We start from the raw sequence: 27,434 nt of genomic DNA on the forward strand, positions 1-27,434 counted from the left end.
GAAACTGGTTCTACACCACATCTCAGTATGTCATGGATGCTAGTTTGAATGGTTCAAGGGGACAACAGGCCAGATCATAGAAAAGAAATCCATTGAGTTTTCTTAAATACATAAAAGTCACATCCAAATCAAGACATTAAATTGTTAGAGGAGGAAAAAGTTCTAAGGAGATCACCCCCTTCTTATACTCCTTTAGCTATATACTTTCATCCACTGGCAGAAACTGAACACTGGGCAGGATGGACCCTCAGTCTCACTCAGCAATGTGATTACGAGGTTTTGAATGCCATACCACAAAAGCTACTTTCTTAAAAAAACTAGGATTGAGGGTCTTGTAAACTTTGAAAGTCTTTTCATAAATAATTTGAACTGAGTTATTTGCATTCAAGTACATATTTGATAAGATAATGAGCAACTGAAATAGATTTCTAGTTTTGAAACTATACAGGAGACAACAGTTAAGGCAATATCGAACTGTCTATTCTTCTGCAGTAACACAACACTGAAGCACTCTTTTGCAAGACAATGTAAAGATAAGACCTATTTATTTTAAGATGAAATTTATGGACAAGTACAGGTAGGTCATTACAAAAGATGAATTCTACTAGTGGAGGGAATAATAAAAAGGAGATAGGACAGCTTTGATATAGCCACTAATTCTAACTCTGATTAACTTAACCTAATTATTAAGTTCCAAGGGAAATAGATAGTACAAACATACAAAATTATGTCAGTTGATTGCTTTACTAAGTGAGAAAAATCCCGGAAGAACGTACAAGCATGTTCTTCTCATACTCCTTATTGTTCTTAAGGGCATTAGTGCCTGGAAGTCTCAAAACAAAGTTTAGATGCCTAAACAAGAACACTCCCACCAATCCAATTACTAAAACTAAAATTTAAAAAGAAGTCAACCTTTTTCTTCTGTGGAGTTTCATCCAACAAAGCCAGAGTTCTAGCAAATTCTTCATCTTCATGCAACTGTCTCTCCAGCTGCGAAAAGAAAAGCATGACTCTTAGGCTCAAGTTAAAATAATAATAAAAAAAAATTTTAATCCTTCAAGAAGCAAAGAGTCAGTTTCTCAAGATGGCACAGAATGACTTCCCTCCCCCCTCAAAAAGAGGGGCAAAAACTCTAATGAGAGAGTAAAGTGAGTTTGTTGCACTAGAGATTTTAATAAGCCTATACAATTTGTTTTCAAAGAGGTTTTCTATTCCTTTGGATTTTTATTATTATAGTGTATCTCTTTCACATACTCAATCAAAACCTGCAGGAAAGACAGGTTTTCAACTTGCCATTAGGATGCAACCTGATGCCTTTAGAAATCTTTGAAGAAAGATACCAAAAGAAGAGTAGAAACAAAGTCTGCTGAAGTACTATGATGCCTCAACAAAAAATACATTACTGTCTATTCACTACTAACAATTTATCGCATGAGGGAGAAGGGGGAGGGGGGGGAAAAGGAAAATAGTAATTTTGGGGAAATTTAACTACTGGTTGTGACCTGGCTCTTGTCATCAGGAGTTTTATTTATTTTATGGAATCAAACTAAATATATTCTAAATGTTTATAATGCTACTTTTACAATTGATTTTCTTTAACAAAAAAACAGCAAGAACATACACTGCACATGGAATCTGAGAAACTTGTGTATTCTATTGTATAAAATAAAACACAGCCAGGTTTGGTTTCACCAGGTTTCACCAGGTTTTTCTCACCTAAAATAATAATAATTGCAACTTCTACAATGATGATCCGCTGTCAAGTTACATTTTCTATCCAGTATGGTCACTTGGGGGAAAAAAAATAAAAAAAAAAAATAAAAAAAAATAAAAAAAAAAATAAAAAAAAAAAAACCTTTCCTTTTCCTGACAATAGGCATTGTTTACTGACAACAATTTAACATCATTTAAAAAAAAGGGGGGGGGCAGAAAAAAATCCTTTCACAACTGCCTTAAAGTTCAACATATGTAGTTAAATGATTCAAAGAGGTGACTTCATAAAACCAATATGCCACAGTTTGATTTGATTCACAGTTGACATCATGTTTTTCCAGTCAAGTTATTTAACTTTCTAGTAGATTAAAGCTTGATGCATCACAACTCTGAAAAGGCCAAGGATAACACCAAGTTTTAAATGTTAAATATATTTACTTCAAAAGATGCTACTATATTACTAGGATAGAGGAAATGAATTGATCTCCGCAGAAGTAAATCATCAGATCTATGATAATCATCACAGAATAAGTAAATCAAGATGTATACCTTTTCCTCATATTAGCAGTGATTCAACTCAAAAAGTTTATAATACACAAGTAAGAATTCACTTTTCTTCTTGACTACAAGCAAACTAAGATGACAATAGATGAAGCAGCCGTGGATGGCAATGGTTTTTGGTCAGCGTACATAGAAAGTCCATTTTCATTTCTTAAGGAGGAAGAATGGCATATTAATGAAACTGTTCTTTGTACAGAATGATGCATTTATACAACTTTTACCTCTGAATCTTCATCAAGCTGCAGTTGCCTGGCAATGGCCTCATCATCCAGTGTGCAGTCTCTGCCTTGTGAGGGCTATATGTAAAAATCAACAGTTCAGTTTCTCAACATTGTATAAATTATAATCATTTAATTTGTAAAGAATCATCTTGCATACTTAATAGATAGGCTAAACCTTAAAAATCTAAAAGAACTGGGCAAGAGATATGCAGCATTTTATTCCTACTTTTCTAACATCAACATAGCCCTAGTCAATAGTAGCTGAGAGATGATACTATTCAAAACAAAAGTGTTAAATTTAAATAACTCATTTTTTCCAAACAATGATGGACCTTTTTGAAGTCACCACACCAGGCAATCTTGGAGAGAAACCAACAATTACTAAGGAAATTTGAAATCACAATGTGTATTTTATTTGGGGCTTTGGCACTCAGCAAATATATATGCCATAAAGTTTTGGAAAACACCCACACTGGCCCACATTAAGTTCTCACCCATTTGTTAATCTCAGAAAGCTCTTTAAAAATTTTAAGGAAAGTCATTTGGAAAGAAGAGAATACTACTTTCAACTTTGTGCCCATCTTTTCATACAGGAAAGTTCAACTCTACAATTGTACTTGAGGAACTGATATGATATGCACACACCAACAAAACTGAATCTACACTTGAGTGATTATTAAAAAGTAACATCAAGTAGTTAAGTAGCTTCTTACAGTCATTAGACTGGTTTTTTGTTCTGTTATCAGAGAGATAAGCAACCTGAACAAACATCATCAATACTGACCTCTTTCCTTTTACTTGCCACCAGTTTCCTTTCCGATCGCAGGACGTTACCTGTCCCAAAGTAATCAAGTGCTGAGGTCGGGGTCAGTTTCACTGGAGATAAAGGTTTACTTTTAGCTCGCAGTTTTACATCATCTTTTTTCACTGTAGTTGTTCCTGAGCAACCAATTGCTGATGTCCCATTCTCCTTAGGTTTCAGAGAAATTCTCTTTATGACAAAGTCATCATCTTCATCTAAACATGAAGAGTACTTTATTACCTCTTGTACAAGGAGCTCAAATAAATTACTATAATGTAACTATTAAGAGAACTATTGGGCAGATTCTGTTAACTCACACCCCAACAAATATTACAGATATTTCAGAGCCATTTGGAAAAAGGCAGACTCGCGTGATACATTATTTAACATCTTTAATAACAAAGCTCAAGTCTGACTAAATTGAATGCCAAAATAAAACAAGAGACAAGAATTTCAGTTACTTCTACTCATCCATATCTTTCATTTATAGGAAACTTTTACATAAAAGTAGATGAACAGAAAATCTAGGTCACTGAAACTTGAATCCTTTCCTTAACTAATGCAACATCAAGTTGAATAGCACAACTCTTCGCTTCATGCTGAAGAAATACAGCATAGTGAAATACAAAGCTACATTTTATTACTTTCTAGCATTCATTAATTGAGCAGCTAATATATGCTTCCTAGAGTTATATATGCTAAGAGTCTCTCAATATTGCAATGTTAATCAGTGAAAAAGGTTTGAAGTTTGTATTAACCAAAAACCCACACGGTAGCTTCCTGAGTAAGATTACAGGACAGGAACAGCTAGTTATTTGGAGAGTAGTGCTCATACATTATGAATGAATAGTCTTCCTCCATTTTTACTTTGTCCCTTTTAAATTCTATAAGCCATTCTACAGCCTCTACATTTACACACTCTCCTTCCAGTAGTCAGAACTATCTCCGACAAAGAAATGTAACCATTTGACAGAACACAGATACCAGAGACAAGAGCTCGGCATAAAAAAATAAATCCCCCTTCCCCCCCCCCCAAAAAAAAAAAAAAAAAAGATGTGGTATACATAGCATCAGTAAGAATTAACCCATAAATCAATCAATGAACACAAGTCAATTGAAAAAGGTCAATCCTTCCTCTTCCATAGCAGTCAGGACACTGTCTTCCAGGCAATAAAACAGAGGAAAAGGGTTTGATAGCCATTTGTTCCTTCTGAACCCAAGCTTTTCACTCACTCAATCAACAAAAAGATTACCAGGGACTTCACCAAATATAGACTTCATCTCTATAACTCTCAGTAAAACTTCACACAAAAAGCTACAGATATCATAGCCAACTGATTAGATTAATGTGAGAGTCCAGAAGACAAACTATTATAGTACAAACTTTTCACTAATGATAAAAGCACTTTCTTTGCATTCTTAAAAGATTTCACAAAGCATGATAGGTCTACAAAGAAATCAGCAATAAGAGCCCCAAATGAACTAAAGATACAAAAAGAACAGACTTGATAGGAACTAAACTGACAGAAACTTGGTCTCATTTGCATGCTTCTAACTGAAGTCTGGTTTTACTTCTCAAAAAACAGAGGTTTCAACCACTCCCCTCAACGTATCATAAACAGGGAATTTTCTAAACATCTATTTTATAACCAAAAAGAAATCCACAGTACTATTAGTTTGAAAATGACCATTTGTTTGTATCTGGAATTTAAGCTCCTATGTTTTTGTTCATACAAAAATTTCTACATTCTTATTCACTTCCTTAAGCTTAGATCATCTTAGGTGTCAGTTAGATCTGTAGTTTTTGATCTACACTGGACAGAGAGAAACATTTTTTTTATTTCATCTTTTCCTCAATGGATGGTAGTAGCAACAGTGTTTTAAGGCATCAGCTGGAAGGTTCTGCTATTGAAGTAGCATATAACATAGGAGAATCCTGACTGTTCCTGTGTAAGAAGGTTCAGAGGAAAAGAAAAGTTAAACCACATATATCTGTAAGGGAAGAAATTAGTTTAGCACTTAACTCAAGAATGCCTAAAGATAGAGATTTATTTAGCAGAAAACAGCATTTTAGCCAAATCAGTTGGCAAAGCAATACCAAAAAAAAAAAAAAAAAAAAAAAATTCAAGTCCAGGTCCCCTCACCTGACAGCAGAGAGTCTTGCCAAGAAGATAAAAGCTTTATTATTCTCAACACAATCAGGTATTTTCCTTAGGCAGCAGTAAATCTCTTATTGCCATTTAGCTCAGTGCAACTATTACATACCAGTGAGATTTGGATACTAGATGCTTTGGGTTCCCAATTTACAATAGGTCTTAATAGAAGACTACTCATCTACAAACTTTGTTCCAAAAATATTACTGCTTCTTGTAGTTTTCCAGTTTAACAAGAAAATGCATTTGTCAGAGTAAAATGTACCTATTACTAAACATCAGCAATTAATGCAGATGTAATTACATTAATTTGTCTTGAAAAGACACAGAAGCTGCTCTCCCCTTTAATCTAAGGCTGCTATCATGTTGAAAAAAATCATTACTCTTCACTGTTATCATCAGATAATCTGCACACAATATTGATTGCTTCCTCACTTACTCATAAGCAACAACCACCACTACCACCAGGATATTGTTTTCTCCTGAATAGAGATGTAGAGTAAATCTAATTAGATTTTAATTAAAAATTATGTGGATTTGAGTCAGTTATGATGCAAGTATTAAGTATTACTGATAATTAGAGCTTTGCTTTAATCATGTCTTTCCTAGAAACAGCAGAATTAGAAACAGTTATTGAACACAAGCTGTGGCTTGTGGAAAAAGAGACTTCCAGCACTGATGAACAGTCATCTATACACATAAATAGGTAATGAAAAGACAGGATGAGAACATGAAACTGGTCATCCAGAAACAATAAGCTGATTTGATTAAGTAAATGATTTCAAAATTTTCAAAAGATGCTTTAGCTGACAAATGCTCAGGACAGTTTCATCCCAAGTTCATGAAATTCACAAACCCATCAGCAATTCTCCTGATCTCCAAGCTCTCCTCTTACTTAAAGTAGATTAATAAAATAACTTTCTTTTTTAGAATAGAGTAAAAGGTTAATATTTCTTCCTCAAAACAGAACTGCTTGAGCTTGCCTGTTTCAAAAAAAGTGAACCAGTGAGCCAAGGTGATCCATCAGTTGTACATTTTCCATTTCTTTATAAGAATGAAGATGATTAGAACTCTTAATATCTTCAAAGTTATGATGTCTGCTACTGCTGATGGATGTTTCTCAGCATATGATCTGCAGATCACCTTCGGCTTGTGAAACAAGGACAGAGAGTTCACACTCATACAAGCAAGCCAACTAACTGTGGGAAAACAAAAGCAAAAAAAAAAAAAATCTGGCATATCAAAAAAATTGCAGATTAATTCTGCAGTTTTTAATAGCCTGTTATACAGCAATTGCTAGGTGAACAATTGAGATAAGATTACAGAGGGGACAAGAATATAGATTTCAAAAAGATAACAATAAAACTGATTCCTAGTTCTTAATTAGATGACTTTTACTCTGAGAAAAGGTCTATATAGAATACCATTCTGAGAACACTGCTCTCCATCTACAATCATGTATTTTGTGTACTATGTAATGAACACACACCCAGAACACATGAATTTGCTTTCTCAGAATTCGGCCTGTTAAGACTTACAAAGACTAAGTCACATTTCAAGACCACGTATTACAGTCTAGTTCTCTGGAAATGAAACAAGAAGAGAGAATCATGAGATTAATACAACAGACGAGCATGACAGCCACAAGATCGCTTTTAATTGCAACACTAAACATGAAGCAGGGCCCCAGTACACCAGGCAATGTAAAAGCACAGATTTCCCTAGCAACAAACAGCAACTGCTAAGTCCTGGTTCTTCTGAAGAACTATTTTATGACGTAAAACGAAAATCAGATGTGCTTCTATGTGCTGTTCTGGCAGCAGCACAATGAGGTTAACAAATGCCTGCAGCCCACCTGTAACTGTTAGTTACTGCTCTTCCTTCTTCCTATCCCCATGTTTTCCTCAACAGGTTTTCACCTGCTGATCGCACAACATGTGTGGTTGTTCCCTAACACTGTCCAATTTAAATTTTCTGAGTTATTTTAAGCACTTGCTTAAATTCAAACATTTAAAAGGCTCACATGCAGGAGTGACTTCACCAAATCTAATAAGGCAGCTGCCTATTGCTGGGAGGGGAAATGGTGACAAAGAACACACAACACTATATTAAATGGCCTTTAGGACAACATATTTTATTCAACTTCATTTAATTTTGCTGTACTGTCAAATTCCTCATCAGTGTAACTTGCAATTTCCTAAGTTCCTCTTCTGTTTAGAATGCAAAATATCTTAACGTAGAGAAAAATCTCTTACTATGTTTTAAAACTATTTGACTCCAAATATAAGCAGGACACCTACAGGTTACAAATTTATCACGGTAGAAGTACGCTAAATTACTAAATGTTTGCACACTACTACACAAGGACTTCTAAATGGAGCTAGAGGACTATATTCATTAAACCTACATTACCTGCATAAAATTAACATACTCTGGATACTCTTCAGTTTTAATGGCCCCACAGCTGTACAAGTATTTAAGACAATTCCTATCCCAAAGAGCTTGCCATCTAAGGTAATGAGCATTACTGTCCAAATTGAAGTTCAAGGTGAGAAAGTGGTGTTTGTATGAAGGGGAGTCATTATATCAGGCTATGATTATTTTTAGCATGCATTGGTCAGGACTTAACACAGTCCTGACAACACTGCCAGGACTATAAATTTTGTATTCCCTTTACGCTTACAGTAAATTTTTAAAAAGAACCGTAAGAGAGCCAACATTCTTCAAAAAAGCCAGGAAGCCTATTCAAATTCACCAACCTTAACTCTGCGAAGAGAGGAATTATTCAGATCCTAGGTGTGACCATAGAATGAGGCTTTTCCGCTCATCCTCCTCATTTAAAAAAACACAATAGTTGTAAACTAAGTTTCAAAAACTGGTCTTTACAGTCATTTAGATTTTCCACGTCATTTCTCAACATGTTAATTGATTTTAGATGTACTACAAACATGCACTTTAAACCACAATCGTTAGTATTCTGCCTATATTGAAGTGTCAAGGTTCTATGATGTAATAAAAATATAAAACTTACCAAAACCATTCTAGCTTTGCTCCTCTGACACCAATTTACATCTATTTTACTCTTCCAATAATAAAAAATAACTTCAAAAAGTTCTGTCATATTTTTCACTTTACCAGAAAAGGTTCAGTCCTGATGCTCTTACACATATGCATGTACCTAGATAACGTCAGAGCTGCTTGCTTGAGTATTCAGACGTGATCTGAAAACCTTACTGAAACAAACTGCATGTCTAATGGCAATTACACACTTCAGCGCATAGCCTTCAATACCCTTTGCCCACTATATATTGAATTCTTATAGCCAAATATATCAGAAAGCTCAACATATTAAAACTGAAATAACCAATTTTGATCTGCAAAAACATCAGTTCTAGCAATTCTTTTCAAATTAAATCTTCATACTTAGAAGGCATAGAAACCAGTGTTTGTTACCTTGGCAAGCAATGAGAAGTCATCAATTCATTACCTTTTCCAGGTGATTACAAAGAGTTTTAATTTTCTTCATTTGACCTGATGTTATAGTTTTAGCATAATGATAGCTTTATTATTTCACAAATTAGATCTGAATCCTCACTATGCTACGAAACATCATGTTCTGGTTTTGTTGCCTAAAGTTATCTGCAAGACAGGAATAATCAGTAATGACAGATCAATACTTAAGAAATGGGAAGAATTAACTTGAAGAAAATCCATTTTTTTGGTGAGTTTTTTCTAGCAGCAGAGTTGGTAGCTCAGCTTACTGAGCCACTTAGGTCACAGTGCTACATTTCCATCAAAACAAACAAGCCTAACAGAAAATCCTCCTTTACTTTTTAAGCTAACCCAGCAGATTAACTGAATTAAACGGACTAATTACTCAAGCAGCTCAGTAAGGAGAACTGAAAGGAGGAAAGAGAAAGGCAACCTCCAGCAAGTAGAAAGGAATGGGGCAAAGGAAAGCAGTAACAGCTTGAGCTAATAACTACAGCTTGATAAACCACACTTATGTTCTGAAGTAAAGCATCAACTTGCCAAGTCAACTGACAACACAACATTGCATTCACATTGAAGTCAACTTATTTAAAATAGGATAATCAGTACTAACTATGAGAAAAAAAATCAGGGAAATTATGAATGATAAACAAAACAGGACAGCTCACACATTCCAATACCAGCTTTAGCAGAGAATATAAATAAACATACAATAGTTCCATTTTCGTTTGGTTTGAGGTTTTTCAGGAAGGGGAGGGAGCAGCAGATGTTTTATTTTGCTCCCTAAAAGTAAACAAACACCTTACATAATTAGTTAATGATGCATTCAGTTAGATCTAAGTCACAGCATTTAATCTGTTAAATAAACAGACCTCTAAATGATTGCACTTAGACTTACTAAACAAGCAACCAAGGCGTGCAGTGATAGTGTCATATATTTGTTCTTTTTTTAATGGAGTTGTTTTTTTTTTTAAATGAAGCTTTTAACTCAACAAATAATCAGAACTGCACTGTAATATTAGTGGTTAAATGCAAAATAAGGAATAAGGTTCTCTAGAAAGTGTCTTCAAAAAAGCCAACACTTAAATAATTATTTATTAAAAAAAAAAAAAAAAAAAAAAAAAAAAGAACACCCACACACTGCATGTGATACCACAATTTGATAGGAGTTTAAAGCTGAAAAAATCTGGTAGATGTTTTTTTTTTCTGTGCTAAGTTTCCAAGCTGCACAGTTTTTTAGCAAAAACTAAGTCTTAAGAAGTGGATGGATTTTTTTCTAAAGGCTCTGTAATTGAAATCATGATAAATAAGTAAATGCCATTTTCCTTAGCACAGTTTTCTGTACTGTTTTCATGCAGAACATAGGTTTAGCTCCAAGCTGATGGGACTTAGTCAAGTATAAAACTGTAGGTTCATTCTAAAAGTTACTAAAAATTCTAAATGGATTCTGCTTCCTTTGGCCTGTTTTTAAACAAAACACCTTAAGAATAGCTTTCTATACTGAAGGGGGGAGAGGGGAGGAATTAAAAAAGGAAACTTTAATGCCCAAGAGAATAATTCCAGGAAGTTTTACTAGCATTCAGTACAGTAATAAAATCATCACTGCAAAAGGAAGGATAAATATGTGCGCACTACAAAAGAGCTAAAAAAGAAAACAAAAAATATCAAATATTCAAAGAATAGAGTATTTTCAGCAAGTGCTATGTTTCACCTCCCACCCTGCCAAGTTAAGAATTACAGTTGCAGAGAAGTTCATAGTGGAAAGTTTTTGCTAGCAATCTCATCAATTTTATAATTCAAATGAAGTATACTGAATGGCTAAATCAAGTTTATGGTATTTATGAGCAAAGGTCAAATTTGTGCAAGTATTGGGAAAAATAAAGGGAAAGGCTCTACAGTAAACAAAAAAAAAGTGTGAACTAGAAGAAATCTTAACGTGCTCATTTTTATCTTCTAAAAGCATTTTAAATAGTTACGTTCAAAAATTTACTATACCCCTCTTAAAAAAACACACATTTTACACAAATGATTGAAAACATGGAAGAAGCCTGCACTCTCCTACATCTTGAATTTCTATTTTAAAAATTACAATTCAAGTTATAACATTATGGATAGACCACATAATAATGCAAACTCTGTACTGCAACTGTTATAAGTAGGAGAGGAAAAAAAGTTACTTGTAGGTAAGTTAAGGTCTACCACAGCTGAATGTGAATTAGTGATAGAATAAAGAAAAATGCGTTGCTTTCTTCCCCCGTCCCCCCTCATCAAATGGCACACTGACCTGGTAAACACAAAAACCCTCAAGTGTCAGTGATTTTACAAAATTTTGCTTCAAATACTAATAACTAAATACTAGCTATATTGTTTCAGGTGCTAAGTAAAAAGCATGTTGTTCAATGTGGACTACAAAGCATAGGAGAAAACTAAGATCTGTTTGCATTTACAGGACCAAAACTTTATTTTTATTAAAAAAAAAAAAAAACAACTCTTAAGTTTTAGTTATAAAAGAAAAGACCCACACCCATCTACCTAAGCATCAACTAGGCTCACAAACCCAGTGGATTGTGAAAATCCTTTAGTCTGTGCTGCAAATCACTGGTTATACTTGGGGGGTGAAAAGGAAAATAGATATTAAACGGCCAAAAAAATGTTTTTCCCTATACCATGATTTCCATAGTCCTACTCTGGACACACTCTTTTTGAGATCTCAGTTTCCACCTCTCTGTACTACCAACAAGGTAGTAGACAAGATCACTGACATTGTGCTCTGCTGTGCATGTAACTGTTCAACAGTTTTAGGCTTCAACATATCTTTTATGTTCCAGCCTCCTTTTCTAAAAGGATGTAAGAATAGGATTGGCTTTAAAAAAAAATTAAATTAAAAAAAAAAAAAATCAATAGCTTTCAAAAAAATAAAGCAAGAAAAACAAAAAAAAATTTACAAAAAAAACCCATCTCTTAAAAAAGAAATAAATTGTATGAAACATATATGAAAGTTATTTTTTAAATACTTTTATTAAAGTTTCCTTAAAAATAAAAACAAGCATTTTGTAATCTAAACACATCAAATGAATATCACAATACTGAAGCTAGCTATCTGCCTGGCTAGAACTACATATTTAAGAACTACACCGAAAAATAATAAAAATGACTATGTTAAAATACATCATAACTTAACAGTGGTTTCTTATAAAAATAAGTGCAATAACATGGTGCCAGTTATTAAAAACTCTTAGATTCAACAGCATTTACCTATTTAATCTCTGTTAATCTAGGATCTTATTTTATGTCTTGCCACTTTGAAATACAGGCTGACAAGAAAAAACTGTCTGAAGTAAATCCTTCTGGTTTTCGATGAATAAATCATGTTCATTTTTTTTTTTATTCGAAGTTATCACATTTATTTCCTGATACTGCTATCATCTTAGATTCTGCAGAGAAAAGAACAAGAATCACCAGTACAGACAGCATGTAGACATCTGTTCCAAATTTAATTTCAGTGGGGTTTGCTTCTAAATGCCTTTCACACTGTCCTCTGTGACACCGGTTCCTGCTTCTTCATAGGGTTTCTGTGCCAGAACTTCTGCGCCCCTTCCTCAAGTGAATATTTACTCTAATTCCCTTGACCTGCATGTTCTCAACTATCTTTTCAAATAATAATAATAAAACTCTAGAGGAAAGTTGCTACATTATGCTACATTAAGAGCTATTTACCACATTCATCCGTTTCCCACAAATGTGCATCCTAGTGGAAGGTGCCACAATACTAGTATTGGTCAGAAAATAAGAGCAAGTTTATATTTACCCATAAAATGTTTCACCGTCCAAGACATGCTCTTTCACAGTCACTGCTCATTCCAACCAGCATTTTGATTTTGGCGCTTTTATTTTTAAGTAACATGTGCTCTATATTTAGCAAGCACATTCACAGCTATTCTCTTCTTGTCCTATCTTTTAAGCTCTCAAAAAATCAGTTTCCTAATAACTTGCAACCCTACAGTTTTCCTAGCTCTGTAAGTTATTCAGCCTGCCACTAAAACAAGGGTTTTTTTTATAGTTATATTTTGCCATTTTCAAACCTTAAAGACAATTGCTACATATGCATAATTAGCACTATACGATTTCTGTGAGACTAGGTGTTCGCTAAAAGCCACCGCTCCTACCAAACTAACCAGCTGTGATGAAACCAGCTGAGGTTCAATGCATCATAATAGCAGGTCATCTTCTGCAAACAAAGCTCAAGGTTCCATACTTCATTAAACAGTCAAACAAAGTGGTATTTTAACAAGTACAACAAACACTGGAATTTTTCCCAATCCACTAGACTGTGGTATCACATGTTTAGAAATAGAACTTGGGGGGAGTAGGGCGCAGGCATAAAAGGAGACTCTCTCCCCGGTTACTTGCTAGAATAATTACAATTTACCTTTGGCTATCAGGAAACTAAACATGTATTCAAGTTAAATTCCTTTTGTCAATAGTGAAGTATTTCTTACAGAACCACAAAGAACTTTTTTTCTAAACTTCATAAGCTAAAAAGAAACAGAAACTAAGACAATATTCTCATAAATCCATGCTTACAAAAACTAAAAAGATAATTCCTACATCATTTTTCAGAAAATTGTATTAAAAGCAAAAGTTATACAGAAGAGCAGATGGAAAACTTCAAGCAACACAGGGGAGAAAGTCTCAAAAAAGATTCAGAAATAGGTAGAGGCAACCGATTATCCAAAGAAATGCCAAAAGGCCGTTTCAAAAACATTGCTGCAGACAAAGCCTCTGTGAATGAAGTTCTGAGTATGGAACAAGTCCAACAGGACTATTCTTGATTTAAGCTTTCAACTGTGTAATATTAAAAACAAGTAAAGGACAAACACCTACAAATTTATTTAGAATTGTGTGTGTGTGTGTGTATAAATATTTACACATATGTGTGTGTATATATCTCAGTAGCTGTATCAGTAAATATATACCCACTTGGCCAAAAACTCCAGCTCTATTATGCTGAAGAAACAATTTATCCGCAGATTAATTTAATTTCATACAAATGAAATTAAAGTGTAAACTCTCAAGGTTATAAGGACATTGTTCTAGTCACACAGTGTAAGTCAACTTGTGTGTGTACCTAAGATTCTTTAGATAACAGTAACTTTGAGCTATGGTTTTCAGGGATTTCACTAATAACCTTGACCAGTGCTCCCATGGTGTCATATGCAGAAGAGCTTGATTACATCACCTTCAGTTGCATAATAAGCCTAAAAGTGTTATATTTATTACCCAGGAATCTGATCATTTATCTATTCTGGGGTCAATGCTATTAAACACCCTTTATAATTGATTAGAGAGGAAAACAGTGGCTGGTAAAACTGTCAAAAGGAACAAAAATTGAGCAAAAGATAAGGACAAACAAATAACGTGTTCGTGATAGTTTGGTAAACTGGGCTCATTTGAATATGTGACTAGGTAGAGCTAAAGCCAGGTCAAATATCTGGAACAGGATGTACACAACCCATATTAGAAAAACTGATTCTGAAAAGAGCCAGGAAGAGAGTGAAGAGAACAGTTAGATGAATCATGTTTCTAATGGGATACAGCAGCAAACAATCCTTTTTTGTATGAAAAATACAGGGTAAAATTGAGGAGGCAGTACTATCTATACGTTCAGTAATGATTTTACAAAAGCCGCAAATACTACACCCAGGCATAGCATCTGTCTGCTCTTTCAAAATGCAAACCTAAAACTCAAAGATGAATCTCAGAAGAACTACTGGAATTGTAACAGTCATATGATACATTTTACCCAAGAAGATTTGGATTCAAGTCAGTATTCGCATTAACTTGATCGCCATTTCCAGAAATTTGTATAAGGGAAGTGCTTCTACTATGAAGAACTCTAATTTAGGAGACAAACATATAAGATCCCACAGTTAAAACCTTAGCTATACTGGATGTAGTAAGCGTATTTAACCAGGGCAGCAATTGTCAAAAGCACAAGTCTCTCTCACTTCAAGTCCGAGCAATAGAACACAGGCAGAGATACATGACAAACAATATGGAATGTGCCTCTGGGATGAAAACAGATTCACCTCTGTTGCCACTTTGAGGAAATTCTACAGATTGTGCCGTAGGTGATCAAAGTATAGCGACCATTGCTTGCTGTCAAAACACCTGAGTTTCTTCATTACAACAAGACAGTGAAATTACAATAGATCAATGCAGAAAGAGATACTTATGTTTTAAAAGCAAATCGGGGGGGGGGGGGGAGGGGGGGGAGAAACCCTAACAACACAAGCAGTTTAAGTTGGATATCTATCAGCATTGAAAGAGCGAATCATTCAACAACAATGCACAAGAGTTTCTAATACATTGAGTAAATTGATTCAAACTTTTAAGATGCTTCCAATCCATGCTGTTCAGTAAATCAGGATTAAGATTCTGACAGTAAGATGAATTTTAGTACATGAATTCTCATATATTCTTCATGTAAGTAAAAGCAAAGAATACATGCCACTAACAGACTTCTTATTGATTGCCTTCCTGTTCCATTTTAACTATCAAAAGCATAACCTGAAGCTGCAAGCATACTCATATACATTTCACATTCCCCCCAAAGAAACACACACACACAGCCAAGTGCTTTCAAATGCCAAAAAAATACTATATATACACACAAGTCCATCTTCAACTAGTACTGAAGTATTAAGTTAAATACTAGAAGCTCTGTTTTCTTCCATAGATGCATTTTACAGAATTCACAAAAATCTATTTTCCCCCTATGTTGGCAGCGTATCTCTAACGGTGCTTGTCATAAATATGTGATATAAAGATTCAAGTCTACACAAGCTTATGCTCACCTGTCAACTAATAGTAGCTAATGCCACCAACACTTTTTCCACTGCATCTCAAATATGAAATAAATAATCATAAACAAAACAGCTTCATGATAGAAGTAATAACACCGGGGAAAAAAAAAGTATCACTTTGTTTTGTTTGGGAGCTGGAAAAGAAACATGCTTAATGAGAATTCTGCAGGATGTGATTTCCGTAACAGCAGATTTATAACAGATAAATGTCTCCTCTCTAAGTTTACAGTCAAATAAGATTCTTGTCTCTAAGGACAAAGCTCACAGACATCACATAAAGCAACGCTGAAAGCGGTAATAAGAAGCAACAACCATGAAAATAAGCATTACAAATTGAAACACAAGAATTGTTTTATCATAATCAAAATTTGTTTCAGAAGTGCAAGGGAGCAGCTTAAGCATATTAAAATCCTTTACTCAACTCCCCTCACTAAACCTTTGAAATACTTTTAAGCAGGAAAGTGGTAGTTCATGAAATTGTACGGACAATTAAACCAACCTAAGCCACTGGAGGCTAAACCTCTTTGTGCTTTTGGTTGGTTTAAGGAGCACATAATTTTCCTTCCTTAACATTGGATCTTATATTTAAGAGTACAACAGTTAAACCATCCATCCCATCTCTAACATTATCTATCTCATTATAGCTAAACACACAATGATGCATTTCTTCCATTACCTGTCTCTGAAACATAAACAACAGGATCCTGCTTTAGAACTTTACCAAGTTTTGAAGTAGCTGCTTTTTTCTCAGATGGCTTCTTGGATTTTTTCACTGACTGCACCTCCTCTTCTGAATCTGTATTTTGACCACAGCATAAATAGAGATTTCCTCCACATACACAGAGACTTTAAGTAATAGATCAAATAACATCAGTTAACATGTGTTAAATACATTCAATTGACTGAGAAAATATACACACACACACATATATATATATATATATATACATATATATATACACATATATATATATATTATACAGAAGGTCAGAGTATAGCTTAATCTTTTTCCCCCCATCAGCTAATAGCCTAGGCATCATTTATGCCTTTTATTTTTGTTTCAATAACAAGCAATACTGTCCATCTGCTTAGCAACCTTTCTGAAACTATGACTGCAACTATCACAGAGTTACAAAGCAGCAACAAATTTTAACATGCATTCATTGGGCTTAACTTTCATGATTACACAGCATTGTATTATGCTGGTCAATACACTGACCCAAAAGCTATTAACAGGCTAAAATACACCACTGACATTGTACTCTTCCCCTTCACCCCCCAAAGGGGACACTGATAGACTACCATTCTCATCACCATTATCTGTATCCCAGAGCTTACCAAGAAAACAAAACTACAGCACTGAAGATTACACATACCAATATCTAAACAAATAAACAGGACAGAAACTGAAGAAGTTGACAGAACCAGTATATGTTAACACGTGGCCACTCTTCAGAGCCTTTTTTCTGTGGTATGTCCTCATGTATCTAATTTTTTTGTTGTTTGTTAAAACAACAAAGAAAAATTCCCTGATGGCTACAAGTTCATACCAACATGCTCATGTATTTCAGTCCCTGAGAAGCTTTTCCATCTTAAAAAATTAAAAGCAATATTTCTCTTTCCCTCTCCTAATGGGCTAGGATGAGCTAATGCTGCAGACACTGGCAGTGCTAATTGAAGGTATACAAATACCTCCAAAGGTAACAGCTGAATTATATGTTACTTTTATACTCTGAACCTTATTGCAGAAATATTCTCTGCAGTTAAGCAGGAAATGTTTATATGACAATTTTTGCTAAATTTCTGAACACACTTTCTTATGTACACTGACATCATTGGGACAGATGTTTGTCTCATTGCTTTCCTTTTACAAGGGAATCAATTGCCTAGTAGCTAAAAACTTGAGCTAAAGTAGGGATCAATAATTTGGCAAGGGTGAAGAAATGCAGGAATTCCTGCAATCTTTTCTGAGGTTTCATGACAGCTCTGCAAGATTCAGAAACCAATCAGAGATTAAACAAAACAACTGAGAAAAATCAAACTAGGAATTCCAAGCTTTTAAATTAAACAAACTTGAGAGGCAAGGTTTTGAAGATACGAGTGCTAGAAAAGTAGTGTATTATTATATTTCAAAGAATATATTTTGAATGGGACAAGCAATACTGCAAGTGATAATCTGTATATTCAACATCATGAATTTAAAACATTCAAGAACATCAGGAATACAAGTTGAACTTGTTTTGAAGCTAGTGCTTCAAAACAGAAAGATAAGCATGGAAACACAAATCATTCTATGAAAATTGCTGTTTCATGTATATGCACTGAATAAATGTGAAATTATAGTATATAACCAGACTCCTGTAGCAATGTAGAACGTTATTTATCTCTAATAAAATGAGAAACCTAGAATGCCCAATTTCTATACAGGCTTGAAAAAAGAAAAAAAAATCTAGAATTTTTATCAAATTAACCAACTAAAAAGAGGGAGAGAATGGAGGGAGAAAGAGGTTCTATTAATAGATATTTCACACTATATTTATGGCACGTGTTGTACTTTATCAAATATTATTAGATATCCAACAATAACAATAATTACTGTGAACCAATAAAAATCTCCATGAATAGTGCACACAAAGATATCCCTCTCCATTAGTTCAGCTGCATGTAAGAAGATTTTTGTTTGTTTTTTTGAGAATTGTGTTTACACAAAGAACAGACACAAAGCACAGCTTTCAGGTGCAGCAATTAGCTAAACAACCTTAAATTTTATGCAGAAGATATGAAGCAGGATTCATTACCTGAATCATAGATTATTCTTTTTTTCTTGTTTGTTGGCTTTCGTTTGGAATCATCTTCACTGGGTGAATTCTTCACCTAATAGTAACATTCCATTAGTTCAACCAATAAACAGGTTCTTCCAGATTTTACTCAGCGACACACTCAAATGTATGAGTTTCAAACAATTTCTAACAGAAATAGTTTATTTCCCCAAATTACGCTTAAGAACAACTTTTTGGTTAACTCACCACAGGTGAGGAAGAAAACAAGGAAGAAATCATAGCAGCAGAGCTAAGTATGCTTCAAATAAACAGTACATGATGATACTCAATTTTTAATGCCAATTGAAGTAACCAAACAGACCTTCAAGCACTTCAAAATTCCAATCTAAAGAAGAAATGGCATGGTCCCAACAAAAATAGCAGTGGTACAGGCCAATTCACTATTTGCAAGCAATTGAGCTAGTACACCTGTGGTTCCATTCCAGATAAGGCTTAGCTGTACCCGCCATACATAACTTTGGAGTAATAGCTGATTGCAAGAAAAACGCATACAGCAGTTGAAGTTAGATTTATTTCAAGTGTGCTGTTGTTTGCCATTCCTCCTCTCACTAATCAGTACAACTGTCAAAACAGATTGTACTAATGGTCACAGTTAAAGGATATGTTTCATCTCACAGCAGCTAGTATTAGGTAGCGTGAAAGTTTTTAAAAATCATTAAGTTTTAGACATCTAGAAAAAACAGAAACTGCACAGGTAGGAAGCTTCCTGGACTATCTGACTGTTGACTGTGGAAGGGTTTGTCTGTATGGTTTTTTTTTGTTTTTTTTTTTTGTTTTTTTTAATCATGCATGGCTAAAAAGACTTTTAAATTATAATTCTAGATAAATTTTTTAATAATACAATTCTAATCTGAAATGCAACAACCAGTCCTAATCTGACACTTTTTAAATCCATGATATAACGGGGGAACTCAGAGTAAAAAAATAACAAGGCACAGAAAATAGTGTTCTTTCTAGATTTAAGTTTACTATCCTTTAGTTCTACTGAATGGTTATTTTTACATCGTGACAGACAAATTACAAACCTCATATAACTGGGTTTTTTTCAATAATATCTTGCTTCTTGACTGTAACCTCTCCCATTAAACACTGCAATCCCATTACAAATCTTTCCAACCTTTAACTGATTAGAAACTCCTCTTCAGCTACACCTTTCTGTTTCAAATCAGTTCAAATGATTAACATGAAAAGTTTAAGGAAACCAGAATCTAATTTTGACATATCACTTTATAGATTTTAGTCCCTGCAGTAAGTTTGATATACCTGACCTCTCTAAGAAAGACAATGTTAATGTTTCCCTTACAGATGTTTAAAAACTATGAGGTAAAAAACTGCTCAGAGGGCTCCTGTATCACACTAGTTTACCTCACCAAAGATGCCATTTTTTTATATGCATACATTAACAACGCAGAAGCACCCCTCTTTTTAAATAAAAGAACAAATATAAGCAAAGCTAGATTAACCTCAAATGTATCAGATTCATTCTACATTAGCACTTGACCACTTAACTTTCACCTAGCCTTCCTTTGCCATACAACCCAAGTGTTTCAAAAACTAGTAACTTTCTTCATCATCTACAAAGTTTTGCTGCTAGAAGTTAATGTTAAGCAGTTATTTCCTCCTATATCTTAAAAAGAAAACTGGTATCTATTCAGTTTCTTGACTATATAGAAAGAACTAAGACTTAAAAAAAAGCCGCATGTACAGTCATACATCAGAGTAACCAATCACTTTACAAATAAGAAAAAATGAAACAAAAAACTAACCTTAGCCTCCTTCCCCCTTTTCTTCCCATTCGAAGAACCTTCCCCATTTTTTATTTTTTCATTCTTTTTCAGAGTTTCACTTTCTTGCCTCTTTCCAGGAGGTACAACCCCAAAGAATTTCCGGATATCCTATTAAACAGGAAAATAGAGGGCTTTGTTTGTTTGTTTTTTCCATTATACATCATTCTTAGAAGCTTCACACTGCAGAACAGCATTACATTTCACACAGCAATTTACTTCCTCAGTAACTCTCCTGATACAGTATTTCATGATCCGGACAATCTGGTTACAGGTTGGAGAACAAAGACCAGCTGGTTAAATGTAGGGGGTCAGTACAAGACACTGTGCAACCTTTCTCTCATCTTTGAATCATTAAAGAATTTATTTTTTGCCTTAGTCAGACATCTTTACCAATACACACTTCAAAACAAACTTCCATCAACAATGAAATAGAGCTATTTAAAAACAGATCTATAGTTAGAATCCTTTTCTTCCACAAACCCAGCCCAAAATACTTTTACAATTAAAATGACAAAGTAGTGCTCAATGTGAAAAAATAAATAAGCACTAAGAAGAGCTAGAAAGCAGTCAAGCAATAGGACACACAGCATCCTCTACCTTCCTACAAACTTAGGACAGCAAACATCATCTCTCTATGAAATAGCCAGTAAGAAATAGATTAAAACTTAAGCAAAGAAAAAAGTTGCATTAAGAATGTTAGAGAAAGGTTCTCTAACACAGAGAACCACAGAAGGTCTATTTTATAACTCTATTTCATTACCTTATGAAAAGAAAGAAGAAAAAGCAGAAGAAAAAGCTTCCTATATATGTAAAAACTAACATCTGAAGCTTCAGTAAAAGGGGGCATTTTTTTGACACAACAATGCATATCCAACCTCTATTTTAAAAAATCAGTTTTATTAAAAAACAGTTTGAGAAAAATCTGTACCTGTTTCCTATCACTACCTCGAGGGTTAGCAGCCATTTTTAAAGAAAGAAGGTACCAAGCTGGCCTAAATATATAGCAGATAAAGGGAGTGGCTTAAGCTGAGCAGTGTCTCTTCTGCTCAGCTGATAGGTGTTCCTTTCCTCATCACAGAGTTCAGCTGGTTAGTTTTTGATCATTATAGGGAACCACAGGTGAAATTACCATTTTTAAGAAAATACTGTTGTTTATAGGCTCTATAAAAATATGTGATCAGTGAAAAGTATTTCAGGCTCCTTTTCTCTTACCAGTTCTCCAATTGTTTGGGTTATCGGAGCCCTATACGTCTAAAACCAATAGAAGACATTATTTGTAAGCATTCACAAAATATGGGATACTTGTAATTTATTTACGGTATTTAGCTTAAAACAATTTTCTAGAATCAGAAGTGTTTCCTGTTAAACTGACTCTGCAAACAGGTACGGGTAGACTGAAAAACCCTCTTCCCCAATGAGACTTTATATACTTATATCTACTTATACCTTAAAGGCATAAATTTTCAGCACTCAGCTATTTTACATGTACTCCTACAATATGAATGCAGTACTGTGTGAGCTCAGAAATTTCAACTGCAGATATCTGTACCTAAGCTGTTTGGCAAAAGCACCTATTTAAAAAATCCTGAAGTAGATTCAAGCATTAGATCACTCGGGCCTTGTTACTGACTTGAGTTTTTCATTTACATAGGCAACAGACAAAACTGATTACAATTCTCATTAGATCTTTCACATAGTAACATTATATAAATACTGCAACACTGCAAAATAAACTGACTTTAGAATGAAGCTTTATTTTTATTTTTATAGTTATAAATGTTACTTTCAAGTTTAAAATATTTTGGGAATAATTAATTTTAAATTAATAACAACTCTATATTTGTTCAAGTATTTTAACTAGAAATGACTGACTAGTGAACATATACCACAATAACTGAGCCGCTCTAAAAAAACACCAAATAATGTTATTTTTTATAGACTGATATAAGGAAATACTTCATTATATCCTGCTTATGAAATGAAGACTTAAAAAATAAAATTATTTTATATAATAATATTATAATAAAATCAACCTGTGTGCCCCAACTTCCTCCACTATTTTAATCAAGGTCCTTGAACTGATAAGGCCCAGAATACATGTTATTTTTTGGTTCATCAGTTCTCATGAGATATCATGTTAGCTCTTTACAAACAACAGTAATTCACAAAATGAATACCACACCCCTTGTACATTTGATGTGCTATAAATAGGAAGTAAATTGTCATTTCAAGCTAAAAAAAAATCTTACCTAATTATGGTCACCTTAACAAGCTATTCTCTTTTCTACTCTTTTTCACCCAAATCAGTTTAAACATCTAAAATAAACTGATGAAATGACAGTTAACTGCTAGTTTCTTTGATAATGCAGGTAGGAAGTCATTAAATTAACTGGTCAAATGAGAATAAATAATTAATGTGATGATTTTTTTCTGTTTAACTCAAAGCAGCATCTTCTACCGATCTGTTAAGAAAGCGCCACCCACAAAAATACTATTTTTTCCTCAAAAATACTGTGGTGATACAGCTACACATTCTAAAATCACCTCCATATGTTAACACAGTACATTCTATTCTTTTGCTGAAAGTTGCACTTCAATCCTCAAGAAATGGTTGCTTTTTTCCCCCTTTTTATTGCTATATATTTGTGTTAAGAGGTTTTTTAGAAAATAGTGTAAATATAACAGTACACAAGTCACTTAGAGTTTTTCGACTAGAGGTTTGTATTTGGGTAGTAAATTTTAATTTCTCATAGCGACAATCTACTTCCCAGTGACTAAACTACACAGCCCTAAGCATAAAGGAAATTTGACAACTATGTACAATCTTCATCAATCGTCACCATTATATATCCTCCAATCTTCTTTGGCCATCCTACTCTTTTGAAGAAAAGATAACCTTGTTAGACACCACTGGACTAAAACAGACAGTGAACTCAAATCATTTGGCAGAAAAGTATGTCGTAATAATAAAGTTACCTTTCTGGGAAGCTTTTATCAGAGATGTGTAAGAGTCAGGGTTTTTTGTGCTATTTTTTAAGAGATATCAGATAAATAATTAATTCATCACACAACTACCTGTGGAAAGAAACTGTGTATGTTTCATTTTTATCTGTATGCACTCAATTGAGAGAAGGCTTATACCAATGTGACTGACAAGTTCCCCTTGGGATGTATCCCCAAAAAACACAAGACTCATCAGCCTTGTGTATCTTGGGGATATATTTACCAGTACAGTTGTCCCAGGTGATCTACTTGCCTAGAAGAGTGAAATTAAAGAGGCAGAGCTGTATTAGTGCAGCTCCCCATGGATGCTTCAGCAGCACCAATGTAAAACACAACTTCAAACAGTTCTACCTAAACATGAAAAAAATACTGACTGGGCATAACAGGTTTAAAGGCATCTTTTAAACCAAGGCTTCTGATCCACATCTGGACCACTACATTTCGTGGAGATCTAACCAAGGTCCAAGACAAGGCCCAGTGTTTATGATCGATCTCCCCACAATTGGAGGGTAGCTGGTGCATAGCACCGGTCAGCCTAAAATGCTGTACTCAGGTGCACGGCTTCCTGCTGAGCTATCTTAGTAAAACTGTATAACCTCACTAACGGCTAAGTGGTCTGGTTCTTGACAGTTTTCACCGCCGTTTCAAATCTTCAGTCTTATGCAAAAGTAGAAGACAATAGAAATTAATCATGTCAGGTTGCAAGTTTTCTCTTGAAAGATTTCTGTCAGTTTTACTATGGAGAAATAAGGCTAATTGAAATTTAAACCAATTTGTTAGTGCAAAGACTAGTTACTCAAGAGTTTATCAAGATTGCTTTTAAGACTTTAGATAATACTCAGGTTAGAAAATTCAGTTATAAAACCTGTCCTTGCAACACTGCTCTCATAAACACTCCAAATTGATTTTCTGTCATAATTTAAAAGCACCCTAAACCAAAGACCACAGAGCAGACAAAAGTTCAGCACAAAGCTATTCCAACGCTTAGACGATGGAATAATCTCAACTCTGTGAGACTGTACACTGTACATGCAACACTGCACTGTTAGCCACAATAAATGCAGTCTTATTAAAAGACTGGGATCACTTAAAGCAGAGTATTTTCCAGAACAACATTGTTACAACTAAGTTTGCATCTCAAAACTATACTGTGAGGCATAAAATCAAATTTCATCAACCTAGCTCAATGACTGCAATAAAAAGTTACTTTAGGTACTCTGATGTGTATCCATACAAGCTTTCCACCAAAAAAACCATCTGTGCCAATTACAGGTCTGTCTGTTTCAGTGCAAGTTTTGTGCACACACCAGCCTTGACATCTGGTATGTCCACAAAAATTGCACTAACTGAAATTAAATTTAAAATATCACCTCAATTAAACCAGTACTACGTGCATGGATACCTATACTAATTTAAAGCTTACTAATAGTGGTAAACGAGGAATAGGTACTACACAGTATATTTTAGAACAATATCACAGTTCTAAGTATATACCAAGTGCTATTACAGTTATGGCCATATGAATGTTTCTCTCAGCAACAGAGGCAGCTCAAGTAGCCCCTACTATTAGTCATTCAGTTCTAGGACTATAGCTGTTTGTATGGTAACTGCATCAGGGAACTGATCTGGATAAAAGTAAATACTTTCTAACACAAATCAGTTTAGCAGAACTGAGAAGATTCTGCAGAATCAAGCAGATGGCATCTGCTTGTATTTGGTGCTACATGAAAAATGTCTGTTTCAACTGCATAATATTAAATGCCAGTATGCTTGTGTTGTCATTGCATAGCAAAGAGCAGGGTACAAGTTAGTATCACTACCTTTTGCACCCCCCTCCACAACTGCAGCAACAATGGTTGCACAGCCTCTTCTTTTCGGCACTGGAAAAGGAATGGACTGAGAAAACTCATCCTTCCTGCCTCCTTCCCCACCCCCAAATGATGGCTGTCTTCCTCCTTTCTAGAAAAGTGTCAAACTTTGTGAGATGTGTTTCAGAAGGGGATGACATGGAGAAAGACAGTTTATATCCCAGGAAGGTGAGAAAGCAGGAAGTAAATCTTCCCATGTAATGTTTTCTAAAGAGGCGAGGCCAGGGTACAGAGAGCCAGAAAAACTCCTGTGCCTCTATGTAGCTCTACGTCATCAACTCCCCCCAACAGAATATCAGAATATCATGGTTTAATAGTATCAGCATCCATAGTGCCGGCAGATCTCTTTGTATCAGTTTGTGAAAGACTCAGTGGTATTGCCCATCATTGCTGAGTGTCAAGTGTAAGAGACACACATGGTCAAATTCTAGGTAAATAGTGTTCAAAATTAGAGTTAAACGATCTGACATAGAACAGCATTTTTAGTTAAACCAGTAACACATCTGCACACAGATGCCACCTCCATTACTTACAATCGTATCCACTTACAGCCTAAGTTCTCTCTTTCTGACTCCAATAGGCTTTCTACAAACATTGCACACTGCGATTTGTGAAACAGGAGTGCCCTCGTGTACACCCTTACTGAAATAAAGGCAGACACAAACGTAGCCTGCGTTCAGACAGAAGAGGCTAACGTGTCCGACTGCCCACCGGAGCTCGGCAAGAGGGGCCACCCCACCTCGGACAACCTCGCCCTCTGCGCCTGGTTTCACTACCGCTTCGGAGGTGGATGGGGGCTGGAGAGGGTCACAGCCGCTTCCCTCTCGGGTAACCGGACTGTGCACGCACCCCCGGGAAGCTGCTTCTCTGCACAGGCGCCCGCGGCCCGAAGGCGGGGAAGGGAGCGGCGGCCCAACCGCCCCCACCCGCGGCAGGCCCCCGCCGCTCGGCGGCAGCGCGGGGCGGCGCGGGGAGCGCGAGCGGGCCCGGCCGCCGCAGCTCCCCAACGGCCGCCGGCGCGCGCCACCACGGCCCCAACGGCGGGAGACTGCGCAACGCTCCCTTCCCTCCCCCACCCTCCCCCACCGAGAGAAGCGGGGGGGGGGAAGGGGGGGGGAGGAGTGGCGAGGCCGAGCCGCCGCGTTCACCGGACACGGCACGGCACAGCCCACCCTCCCTCGGCACCGCGCTCACCATGCTGCTGGCGGCCGTTTATCTCGTTAGCGGGAGGCCGCCGGCTCCATGGCGCCCACCTCCCCCCCCCCGCCTTCGCGCCAACTCCGAACACCTGGCGCGCGGCGCCGGCGTCACAGCCGCGACGGGCGGGGCGGGGCCCTGCGCGGGGCGGGGGCAGCCTCCCGCCTCCCGCCGGGCGCCATGTTCCTTGCGGGGGCGGTGCTGGCGGGGTGGCTGTTGGCCTGCCCTGCCGTGCCCGGCGGAGCTGCGCGTCTCCGCGTTCTCCTGCGGTTCCGCCCGTGGTCCCCTTCCTCTCTCCTGGCTTTGCTGCGCCGTGTTTGCCCGCGCGGGCTGCGTGCAGGCTGCCAGGCAGCGGCTCGGGGTGCCGCGCGCTGGGCTGCCGTAGCGACAGGCCGCTCTAGCGGCCCGAGGCGGCGGCGCTGTCACCCGCTCCGCCTCGGCTGGACAGGGGGGCTTGGCAGCTGCGGTGCGGGTCTCGGCCTGTCAGTCAAAAAGGCAGTCGGCAGGAGCTGATGTTAACTGCTGGGCTGTTAGGTGCTGCAGCTGTAGAAGAAACAGGTGCCTCTGCGGTGAGGGCAGTCACCTCTGACAGAGAAGCAAAGCTGACGGATTGACTGCTAAACCATAATCCCTGTCATGCCTCGAGGAGCTGAATCATTTTTTTTTATGCACTAAGCCAAATGAAGCATCCTAATTATATGGGCAGCAGATAACACAGCAGTACAGTCAGAGCAACCCTGATTTGAATCAGCCCGATGCATTAAATTACTTTTTTGACATGTTTTAAGGCCTAAATGTGTTTTGGCTCTTTTCTCATTGCTTTCCCAGTTATGCAGGAAATCTTGGACTTTGATTTCTCTACATTAATTTGTACCATCAGTTAAGACCTAGGAGAGCTCACAGTCTACATCTGAGGATTCAAAGAGAAACA

At 36.2% G+C, this 27,434-nt stretch overlaps 1 protein-coding gene across 5 annotated transcripts in view; it reads right to left on the bottom strand.

Moving 5' to 3' along the window:
- RFC1 (replication factor C subunit 1) overlaps positions 1–26,570 on the bottom strand; it is a 40,920-nt gene extending 14,350 nt beyond the window's left edge. The window contains exons 1-7 of one of the 5 annotated variants that reach the window (XM_062575455.1): positions 26,501–26,570; positions 20,415–20,543; positions 18,607–18,682; positions 16,530–16,604; positions 3,280–3,512; positions 2,496–2,570; positions 913–990 (exon numbers count right to left, since the gene is read on the bottom strand). In XM_062575455.1, the coding sequence (XP_062431439.1) occupies positions 913–990; positions 2,496–2,570; positions 3,280–3,512; positions 16,530–16,604; positions 18,607–18,682; positions 20,415–20,543; positions 26,501–26,503 (669 nt within the window). In that variant the 5' untranslated portion in view covers positions 26,504–26,570. Of the gene's footprint in view, positions 1–912; positions 991–2,495; positions 2,571–3,279; positions 3,513–16,484; positions 16,605–18,606; positions 18,683–20,414; positions 20,544–26,500 lie in introns of all 5 variants that reach the window. The other 4 variants (XM_062575457.1, XM_062575454.1, XM_062575458.1 and 1 more) reach the window with 4 other exon arrangements.
- Positions 26,571–27,434: the final 864 nt, after the last annotated feature.

Source organism: Rhea pennata, chromosome 4 (genome assembly GCF_028389875.1).
Source record: "Rhea pennata isolate bPtePen1 chromosome 4, bPtePen1.pri, whole genome shotgun sequence".
Taxonomy (NCBI): Eukaryota; Metazoa; Chordata; class Aves; order Rheiformes; family Rheidae; genus Rhea; species Rhea pennata.